The 11,616-nt window shown below is 36.0% G+C and overlaps 1 protein-coding gene across 1 annotated transcript; it reads left to right on the forward strand.

Moving 5' to 3' along the window:
* The first annotated feature begins 9,654 nt into the window (after nucleotides 1–9,654).
* npy8br (neuropeptide Y receptor Y8b) lies at nucleotides 9,655–10,931 on the forward strand. The gene has a single exon (XM_016528930.1). The coding sequence runs from the start codon at nucleotides 9,798–9,800 to the stop codon at nucleotides 10,929–10,931; it is 1,134 nt and encodes a 377-aa protein (XP_016384416.1). The 5' UTR covers nucleotides 9,655–9,797.
* The last annotated feature ends 685 nt before the right edge of the window (nucleotides 10,932–11,616 follow it).

Here is an 11,616-nt window from a genome sequence, read left to right on the forward strand (position 1 = left end):
CATTTTCTATTGTTTGCTTATTTCTACAGATACTGGTAAGAGTTTTGGAGGCCTTCACAGACAAAATGTTTCAGTAAAACAGATGTCAAGATATGTCTTCTCATTTTATGTTGTACCTCTGTTTCTGTGATCTTATATAGTCTCATAGTGTCTTAAAAATAAGCATATGTAGTCGGATTCAGAAGTCATCTCAGCACTGCTAAAAATAGCATATGCGTATATTGCATACTTTGCACTGAATAATTCTTTCTTTTTTGAATTCGGTATTTTCTTTCTGATTTCTTTTGACTTAGAATGACTTATTGAAAAACTGAGGTGTGGAATGGTTTAAGTTCCCTGTTTTTTATAGGATTTTTTATTACTACTAAACGGTTTGTCTGACTTGATGTGATGTAGTTCAATTTGACTTGACTGTTGAACTTAATTGCTTGAGGACTGACAAAATAGGTATTGGTTTAATGGAGAGGCAGTTTTAGCTGTCGCATAGGGCTTTTACTATCAAAATGAGGTCTATTAGCCTTCTTTCTATTAGTCTATCTCTGCAAAAATGTCTAAAATATGGTGTAAAAGTCTGAAAGTGAGAGTGCTGTCAGTATGAGCCACCTTTCATCTTTGACACATTCAGCTGATGGCTGCCTCTCTGAACTAAAACTAGTTTGTTTCTCTTGCCCTTATAATGGTGAAGGAAGACTTGAGAAGGAGTACAGCACAAACTTCCTTTGGGAGAGAAAGTGTCTTTAAGAAAAAATCTGAAGTGTGATTTTGATATGCATCACTTATATAACCTTTATTTGCTTCTAATTTGAAACGGTGCTTTTTGTTGCAAACAATATTACCAGTATGGCAAGTGAAGTGATTGAAAAAGCGACATAAATTTCATAATCTCTTAGTATTTGCCATGTCCCTGATTTAAGAATACCCCCCCTCCCAAAAGTAAAAATACATTATTAAAAAAAAAACATGTAAGTAAACCAATACATTTAATTAAAATAAAAAATTATTTAAAAATGGATAAAACATCTAAATAAAACAACTGATTATAATAAATAAAAACATAAATTACATTTAAATGAATTTGATTAATTTGATAAAAATTAAATATTTAAATTAACAAACAAAAACATTTGATTAAAATAAATAAATAACATTTAAGTTAAATTTGATTAAAATTAAAAGATGAAATTAATAAAAACAAATAAGTATTTACTTTTTAAATAAATAAATAAATAGTAAATAATTAAATAAACAATTGATTAAAATAAATAAAATAAAAGACTATGTGATCGTTTGTACAAAAAGTTGATAGCTGACACAGATTTGCTTATTAAATGACCTGGAAATTATGCATTAGTGATGTAAGTGGTGCAGAATCTTTAATATTGCATTTATTTAATATATATTTTGTATTTATTATGTTTTATCAATTTGTTTCTTTTGTAACTTAAGTATTCAATGTAATTGTTTAATATATTTTCTATTTATTATACTTTAAAAAAAAAAATATTTCTTCTTCATGTTAACTTTTCTCTTTGTGTTAAATTGGACCTAAACCTAACCCAGGATCTAAAGGACAAAATCCCAGATGTTCAAAGCGGTGTCAGATTTTGGAACCCCACTGTTTAGTAAAGCTCATGCTGTCTTTCTTCTCAATAAATGCTCAGCAGGCACAGAGACATGTTTAAAGCGTGCTGTATTTGAATGCAAATCATGATTTTCCCCTTTAGATTATAAAACCACTAATGAATGTTTGTCCAAACTCCGCACCACGCCACTGTTCATTAACTTTAATAAAACATGCATGTTTATGGGATGTCTTCATTTGACTGTAGCACTGTAGGATGTGTCACATCTGACAGCTATCAAAGCAAAAGCTCATCTTGAAACCCCCCGCTACCACAGGTTGTTTTCGCCCGTGGCGAGCTCTGTTATAAATATAGGCGCGCTTTGCGTTATGCATGCTAATGCACAGGTTTCTGAAGCTCAAGTGTCACAGAGTGATGGCAAAACCTGCACGTTGTGGCATGTTTTCCAATGCTGAACGACTAGGCAATGTCACTTTGCTCTCCAAACACATACCAGGTACTATACTATCACATTTCAGAAAGAAAGCCATTGCTTGTGGTAACTTATTACAACTACATCGAGTTTCAGCACATACTTTCATATCCATGAACTCCCAAAGCACCTCTTAAAAATTCATACCTGCACTTCTGGCAAAACAGAAGTCATGGTCAACAGGGACCTGCAGTTTCAGCTGGTCTCAGCTACTGCGCCAAATGAGCTCAGAGCCCTGCTGGAAAATTCATCTTCAGGTAGTTTTTCGGAGCATGGCAGCTAGTTCTAACAATGAGCTCTATAATACCTGGAGAGATCTGTTGGCACTGCCATTCATTTCAATAGCACAGTATGAGCTAAGAAATCTGACATCTTTTTCAGAACTGTTTCAGCCATTCCAAGGCTGCATTCAGTACAGTACAACAGTAATATTGTGAAATACTGTTGCAATTTAAATTAACAATTTTTTTATTTCCATATAAGTTAATATGCAATTTCTTCCTGCGATGAAACACTGAATTTCCATCATCATTACTCCAGTCTTCGGTGTCACATGGTCCTTCAGAAATCATTCTAATATGCTGATTTGCATTTCTGATTATTATCAGTATTGAAAAGAGTTGTGCTACTTTATATTTGTGTAGAAAGCCAACATTTTAAGCTCACATTACTTCCATATAACAGGTGCCTGAATTAAGGCATCAGCACGTCTGGGCTGGTCAGAACTCTCTTTCCTGCCATGTTGTCTATTGAGAATGGAGGAGTCATGGAGACTGAATTGAGAGCTCTGTGGGGAAGCTGTTGTTGAGATTTTGACCTTTGTGTGCAACCAGTGGTGCATCATGTGCTCTTAGTCTCAGATCTCTGAGACAAAGAGCATCTCTGCTTCATTGCAACACACTCTCACCCAGGAGGAGATTTATTAGCAGAGTCTAGCGTCCCAATTGAAAACAATCAGTGTCCTTTAGAGAGGGCCGGTTAGAGATGTGGGATTGAGGAGGCAATAATGAGCTTTATTAACACTTATGAGCTGAATGTGAGGCACATGTGGGCTGAGACTCTGTGATTGATTTACTGTCATTTGTAAGTTAACTGCAATAACCGTCTGGGATCTATATTAATTACACTGATGCTAGTTATTTCTATTTAGATTAATGTCTCCATAAAGGGGCTGATGTTGTTTTTCTTAAAGGGAATGATGAAAATTGAACCATTTATTCACCCTCATGTTGTTTCAAACTTATTTTATGTTATTTTCCTGTGGAACCCAAAAGGTGAATTTTTGAAGAATCTTCACGCTGCTCATTTCCATTCAACAACAGTTTATAGTGAGCATGTCAGTGCTAAAACATCGCCCTCTTCCATCTGAGGTCCATCATACTTACCGATTAAGAATGGCAGATGGATGACAGACTGATCTTCCTCTGCTTTCTTGTTTATTAGTGCAAAAAAAGCCAGACTTGAGAACTCCAGCTTTAGATGGCGCAGACCGATAGGTTCTAACTCAATCTGATATAATCACCTCATTATTCACATGGCACAGCTGATTGATTTCTTTCACATCAGCAGCCAATGAGCTTGCTGCTCGACATTCAAATACTCGGCTTGTGCTTACTTTAGCAGTTGCAGCGCACTTTAGAAACCCTCCACCTTCCCCAGCTCCACCTGCATAGATCTGCTACAGGGTGAATCCATGTATGTTATATATGGGGGTTATTTCATATATGTTATATGTGCAGCAGCAGTATTTCTTACATGCTCACAGCAGCATGTCTATGGATGTATTGACAGTAGCAGGTCTCATAGTAGATCTATTCCGCTAAGAACAAACACATTAACACTGTCATGTATATTACCATGCTAAATTCTCTGAATTTAAAGAGAGACACTTTAATGACTATGTTTCTTAACACACTTAAGTACACTTTAAAAAGCACACTTTGCAATAATGTCAAATTAAACATTTTACTTTAAAGTACATTTAAAATCATTATGATAAATAATCTTTTATCGTATTTAAAGAAGTACATTTATTTGGATGTGTTGACTTACAGACTAAAGCACATGTAAAGTTATTATAATTTTAACTGTAGTGTGATATTCAATATTACATTTAAAATTTATACACTTAAAATTTTTACTAAATTACAGCTTGATAATTTCAAGTGTCTGAAAACATTACATTCAGTCTGCATTTAAGTATATTCTTTTTAAAGTATATTTATGTCCATTATAAGTACTCTTTTTAAATGTATGCTGAACTACTTTTTTTTGCTACAAGGGAACTGAAGACTGTTGGAAATGTTTCACTTGACCATTTTTAGGTTCTGTATTATTTTGTGACAGTTTAAAACACAATAATTCAATAGTTAATTTTGTGATTAAGAATAAGCACACTGTAAAGTGATTTTTTAAAAATAATTTCTAATCAGGCACTGAATAGAGGACACATAAAAAGTCTCAGCCAACAAAAAAGTTGCTTTGAGGTCCAAAGGGGATTTGAATCGACAGAGGGAGAGGAATCTTGCATAACACGGCCTTACTTGTCTGGATTAAATTAAAAAAGAAAGAAAGAAAAAAAAAACTCCAACAATTTCAAAATGACAGTTTACAATTATAAATAATTTTGCACATAAATAAATGCACATAATCTAATGTATTATTCATTAATGGCAATCACAGCCATTATTGTCTTGGTGATTATGTGATATCTCAGACTTTATGCAATAATTACACCTGGCGTCTGCTGTTAAATGTCATTTGGCTGTTTGAATGCAGAATTGCACTCTATACTTTCTCCAGTAAGGTGTATCATTTGTAATTTCAAGTTTTAAAGACTGCTAACGAGTGTGACCTTTTTTCGAGCAGCTCATGCGGTGTAGAGTAGATTCAGAGGAGGATTGTGAGACTTTTGCGACGGAGCCATTATTTTTGCAATTCCATTTGGCGCAGAAATTGCATACTTTACTTTAAGGTTATTAATTGCTTTGAATATTCATATTGCTTAAGGAATAATGAACTGCAATGTATTTACTATAATTGGCTCATTATTTTCGTAGCCAAAAGAGAGACGGGCAGAGGACAAAGTGAAAGGATTTATTCTTATATGTAGCTGAATGTATTTTAGCTGCAAGTCTCACGTGGGTTTGAGGAAATGAGATGGGTTTAAAGCAGCAGGATTCTGCTCATAATTAGCTTCTCACCCATTGTTAAACCTTACTGGGTTATTCATCACCTGCCAGTGTGCTTACATGCAGGCTCAGTAGCTATTACTGCAAAGCCACAGTGCTTTAAGACATCAAGAAGCATCAGTGGATGGAGAAAATCTGTGAGACAGATGGAGAGAAGGAGGGCGAGCGGGTGCTGCTTTAATTATCAGGTTCTCTGCTCAAATTGTTTGACAGAGAAGTATGAGTTTCCCGGTGTTGGATATATGCCTTTTTTATCCACTTGTGCAACTACAGGGACAAGACCTTTGGTGCAACAAGTGTGTTGCTCAGTGACACAATGGTGCTGTGGGGCTCAAACCAGAAACCTTACGGTACCAGCAGCACTGAGCTTTAGCCACTTTAGTCTGCAGTTCCATAACAGTTTCATAGCAACATTGTATAACATCATGTAACTCTGCTCCAGTTCTGTGTCAGTTACTGGGTTAAAAATATTTTAGACAATAGCAGTTATTATTATTATTTAGTTGGCTATTTCTATGTTCTGGCTAATAACTGATGTGATGGCTGATATTCTAAATCTAATAAAAATAATTTATTATTATTCTAACATCAATAGTTATTTTATTGATGTACAGTATATATGCAATATATCACACTTTATTTTAATTCTCACCAATAACTATTAACTACAACGTTTGCCTTAATAAACTAATTTGCTGCTTATTAATAGGTAGGTAGTTGTTAAGTTTAGGATTAAGGGATTTAAAATATGGTCATTTAAAATAAGGCATTAATATATGCTTCATAAGTACTAATAAACAGTCAATATGCTAGTACGGTAATATGCATACAAGCTAATAGTGAGAATTGGTCCTTACCATATATTATATTCACAATTATATATACAATTGGATGCTCTGAAGTGAAACAACCATGTCATTTATTTAAAAAAGTGAATTTTTATTTTTATCAGTCTAATAGAAAATTATGGTTTTTGTTTTACAGCTGTTTTGTCCAGTTTAGGCAAATAACACTTGCTTTTAACAAAAACTAATAGAAACATATTTTTAATAGCTTGATATCATAGTTTTGATGTGAAGAGCTTTACTGACTGTAGAAATTATTGTGGGTTTTATTGAATTTTAGGGGGTGTTTTTTTATTACACAATAGAAAATATACAGATTTTAAAATGACATAAAAATAAACATTAAGGTCTTTCAAAGATGTTAAACATTGTTAAACATAAACATCTGAATTAAACATTGACTAGCAAAATGATTTTAGTTAAAATGTACATTATGGCTAATTTAGCTATAAAATTGTAACAAATGTCCACTGAAGGTGAGTTGAATTGAATCCATATGCAGGTTGACACAAATAAACAAATACAAAGATAACAAATTATAAACAATCTTATGACTTTTTTAATGTTCTTTTTTTTTTTGTCATTATTAAGGTTTGAACAAAATCATAAATTGAATTTGAAAAAATAATAATAATTGACTAACAAATAGGACTAAGGTTTTTTTTTTTTTTTTTAAGTTGGTCCAAAGTATTATTTTTTCAGTGGATGGATGGATGTATTTACTAAAATATTAAGGATTACTACAATTACGTTTGGTATTAATGACCACATGTCTCCTGCATTGACTACATTGGCTTTAATACAGATGCTACACTGGCCTTACTGCTGTTGCTTTGATAGCAGGATGCTAAACCGAAAATTTAAAAACATTATACAATTTTTTGGATTCATGCCATAGCAGGTTGAAAATTAACACTGAGTCACACTTCCAACATTTCCCTGGGGAATTGTGTTATGTCTTATTATAACTTCCAAAAACATGTAACACCATCAAAGAGCAAAACAAAGACCCAACAATAGTATCCAGCTGCAGACCCGCAGCATCAGCAGTTTCAGAACCGCAGCCACAGAACCGCAGCCACAGAACCGGAAGTGAAGGGCGGAGCTTACATTTTTTAACAGAGTAGCGCCACCTTACGGTTTTTAAGGGGTAATTTGCTTTTATTACACACGATACGTCATACTTTATGTATGTATGCATTTTATAATGACTTAGCAGATAAATGCTTAACGTAATATATACGATAATTATTAAACGTATGATAGCAAAAACATTACAGACTACTCACCGTGCTCTCTCGTTGTCAATAACTCCGCCCTTCACTTCCGGATCTGTGGCTGCGGTTCTATGGCTGCGGTTCTGAAACTGCTGGTGCTGCGGGTCTGCAGCTGGATATATCTCAGACCCAATCTGACTCAGCTTTATTAAAAGTTTTTAATGATATTTTGTTGTTTGTTGAATTAGGAGATTCTGTGATACTCTTACTCTTAGATTTAAGTGCTGCCATTGATACTGTGGACCACAGAATTCTTATCTCACAACTTGAACAATGTGTGGGTATTGAAGGTTGTGCTCTTAATTGGTCCTATCCTAAAAGTCCTATCTGGATGATAGAGCTTTTTCTGTTTGTCTTGATGGGTTTTCTTCTTCTGTTTCTGTTTTGGATTATGGAGTCCCTCAGGGCTCCATTCTGGCCCCTGTTTTGTTCTTATTGTATTTGCATCCTTTGGGTACTATTCTTTCTAAACATGAGGTGTCATTTCACTTTTACGCTGATGACACACAAATTTATCTACCCTTAAAGAAAAAATACAAAAAGGCTTAAGCTCATTATCAGCATGCTTGTCTGATATTAAGTCTTGGTTTTCTTTAAATTGTTTGCGTCTTAATGAGAGCAGAACTGAGGTCATTGTGTTTGGGCCCACAGGTGTTTCAGGTACTTGGAGATTTGAAGGACCTGGGAGATTTGGTCCCCTATGTAAAACACTGTGAAAGACTTGGGTGTTATTTTTGATTCTGCCCTCAAATTTGATAAACAGATAAATGCTGTAGTTAAATCTATTTGTTTTTTCAATGAAGATTATTGTCTAAGGCTATGCGTTTCTTAACATTTGCAGAGTTTGAGAGAGTGGTTCATGCGTTCATTTAATATTTTATATAATCTTTATTTATTATATCTAATATTTTCACAATATCACACTCTTTGCACAGGCTGTCGATTTGTTATTGTCACGGTGTGCATACTGCGTAGGAACGAGGAGACGAAGGAAATCCAGAAGCATAATACACTTTATTATCTTCAAACCATGGGAACACACACATATCACGCGGGGATGACATTTAAGACAGGACGCAGGACTCAGGAAACACAGGGCTAATATACTCAGAACTAAACGAGGAGATACTGGGACACCGCTGAAACAAATGGAACTTAATGGGAACAGGAACAGGAAAACCAAATATGGGCAGGAAACACGGGAGAAACTAGGTCATGGAAGGCACATGGCGAGAAAAACACAAGACACAGGACTGACAGTTATACAATTTTGCCTTTTGTTTTTAAAGCTCTGAATAGATTAGCTCTAAAATATCTTTCTGATATTTTGAATTTAAATAACTCTGCTAGATCATTAAGGTAATCTCAACAAAGATTGCTGATGGTTTCAAGATCTGCTTAAGTCGAGGGGTGACCGAGCTTTTTCTATTGTTGGTCCAAAATTGTGGAATAGTTTCCGTTTATCCCTAAGATTAATCTCCATGGAGTCTGAATTTAAATATTAAATACCATATATGGCCACCAGCATGAATGTGCTTGTCTTTGTTTAATGGAGCTAGTTTGTGTTTGTTACTGCAGTGAGGAGCGTGGCCTGAGGGCTGCAGGTATTTTGTTGATTTTTCTTTTTGAGTTCGTTCTGGTATATTTTTGATTAAGTTATTTTTGTGAAGTTTGTGTTCTGCATTAGTGCTGATTTGGATGGATTTGGTTTTTGGATGAGAATTTTTCTCTTTTTTTTTTTGTCTAGTTTTCTTTCATTAATGTTATATTTTTGAGTCACAGATTATTCATGCTTTTCAGGTTTGAATAAATATTCATTTATATGAAACTTTTTTTATTCTTACACTGCCTCTGTGTGTGTATATATATATGTGTATATATATGTATATATATATATATATATATATATGTATGTATATACATTTTTGTGGCAATTACTGGGTTACCATTACATATAGACTATTACACTTTTATGCAAATGTTACACTTTTATGTGTTTTGGAAGAACAGTTATTTGTGTCTGTGTGTGTGTGTTATGTTTTTTTTTTGTTACATACGATAATTATTATTTTTTATTTTTTTGGCAACTGCATTCAAAATATATTTTGAGGGAGCATGTGACCCAGTTTGAATGGGCACGATGTTTCTGAGCAGGGGAATTTCATATTGTTGTCATGTTTTGCAGCTTCGGTTTTTCCTCTGATCTTGAGAGCTATTTTTTATTGTTTTGTCCTCAGGTTTCCCAGATCAACGGTTCTGCGCTATGCAAGAAAACAAGATGAGACAACTTGGGAACTAAAAGAAAATTGGTGTTGGGAAGGAGCAGCCTTACGCTGGACAATACCACTTCATTTCCTCGCCTCCCTGGAGAATAAGCCAGACAGAGCGGTCATCATTCATTTCAAGAGACACTACAGCAACTGACGGCAATGGAGCGGTCTCATCTGAACAACAGCTCTGGCTCTTGGTTATTAGAGGATCCCATCTGTCCAACCTCCCTCAGCAGCACCACTTTCCTCATCGTAGCATACAGCACCATGTTAGCAGTGGGCCTGGTGGGCAACACTTGCCTGGTTTTAGTCATCACACGACAGAAAGAGATGTGCAACGTTACCAACATCTTCATCGTCAACCTCTCATGCTCTGATATCCTTGTTTGTTTGGTGTGTTTGCCAGTCACCATTATCTACACCCTTATGGATCGATGGATTTTGGGCGAGGCTTTGTGTAAGGTGACGCCGTTCGTCCAGTGTTTGTCTGTAACAGTTTCGATTTTCTCCATGGTTCTAATCGCCTTGGAAAGACACCAGCTCATCATCCATCCCACCGGTTGGAAACCAGTCATCAGACACTCCTACCTGGCTGTTGCGGTTATCTGGATCGTAGCATGTTTTATCTCCCTTCCGTTCCTTTCGTTCAACATCCTCACAAACTCACCCTTCCACAACCTCAGTCTTCCCTTCAACCCCTTCAGCGATCACTTCATCTGCATTGAACAGTGGCCATCTGAGGGGAATCGGCTGACTTATACCACAACGCTGCTGCTGTGCCAGTACTGCTTACCATTGGCGCTCATTCTCGTTTGTTATTTCCGCATATTCCTGCGTCTCAGTCGTCGTAAAGACATGGTTGAAAGGGCACGAGGTGGGCGGCAGAAGAAGACCAAAGGCTCAAAGCGAGTCAACGCCATGCTAGCCTCGATTGTAGCAGCTTTCGCCCTCTGTTGGCTGCCACTGAATGTTTTCAACACGATTTTTGACTGGAACCACGAAGCAATTCCCGTCTGCCAGCACGATGCCATTTTCTCAGCTTGTCACCTCACTGCCATGGCGTCGACCTGTGTGAACCCAGTCATCTATGGTTTCCTGAACAACAACTTCCAGAAGGAGCTGAAATTGCTGCTTTCCAGATGCCGCTGCTGGGCACCGCCCGAGATTTACGAGAGTTTCCCTTTGTCCACGGTCAGTACGGGCATTACTAAGGGGTCTATCCTAAGCAATGGCTCTGCTAGCACCTATCAGCCACACAAGAAAAACAGTTTGGAACAGAAAGAGACCAATTAAATGGTGTCAGATGTACTATAAGGCAATGTACCTACCTACATTTCACGTTTCTTCAAGAATTCAGAAGTGGCTTGTGAACACTACCAGCTACTCTGAATTTGAGGTTCAGAATCCCAATTTGGACAGTGAAAATCTGTGACATTGTTGCTAAAAGATGTCCACTTGTCTTCTTTAAACACAGAAATGGGCCGAAACATATTAAGGAAAGGCTTATTGTAGCTGGGCTCTGCAGAGGAGAATTAAGCAATGAGAAATATCATCGCAAATTGCGTTGTTTTAACCACTGCTAAAATGACTATGGCCAATTAAACGTGCTGGTTTTGTGGCTATTATATGGTGAGTTCTCAATGGCACAGAAAGCCATTTTTTACCAGTTAGAGCAAGGTTCTCTCTGAGAGATTTTATAATGAAATACTGAGTGAAGGAGGCCTTTTCTTCTCATTGTCTTTGTCCAAAGTATTCTTGTGGAAGGTAACAGCAAAATAATTGGACTATTTCAGTTATTTTCACTGTTAAAGTGATAGTTCGCCTAAAAATAAACATTCTGTCATCATCACTCATGTTGTTCCAAACCTGTGACTTACTTTCTTCTGTGGAACACAAAAGCACCATAAATGTATCATAAAACCAGTGCATATGACTTGTGTGCTTTATTCCAAGTCTTCTGAAATCACACACAAGCCTT

This window comes from Sinocyclocheilus rhinocerous, unplaced genomic scaffold, assembly GCF_001515625.1.
Source record: "Sinocyclocheilus rhinocerous isolate Xijiao unplaced genomic scaffold, SAMN03320098_v1.1 scaffold451, whole genome shotgun sequence".
NCBI classification, from domain to species: Eukaryota; Metazoa; Chordata; class Actinopteri; order Cypriniformes; family Cyprinidae; genus Sinocyclocheilus; species Sinocyclocheilus rhinocerous.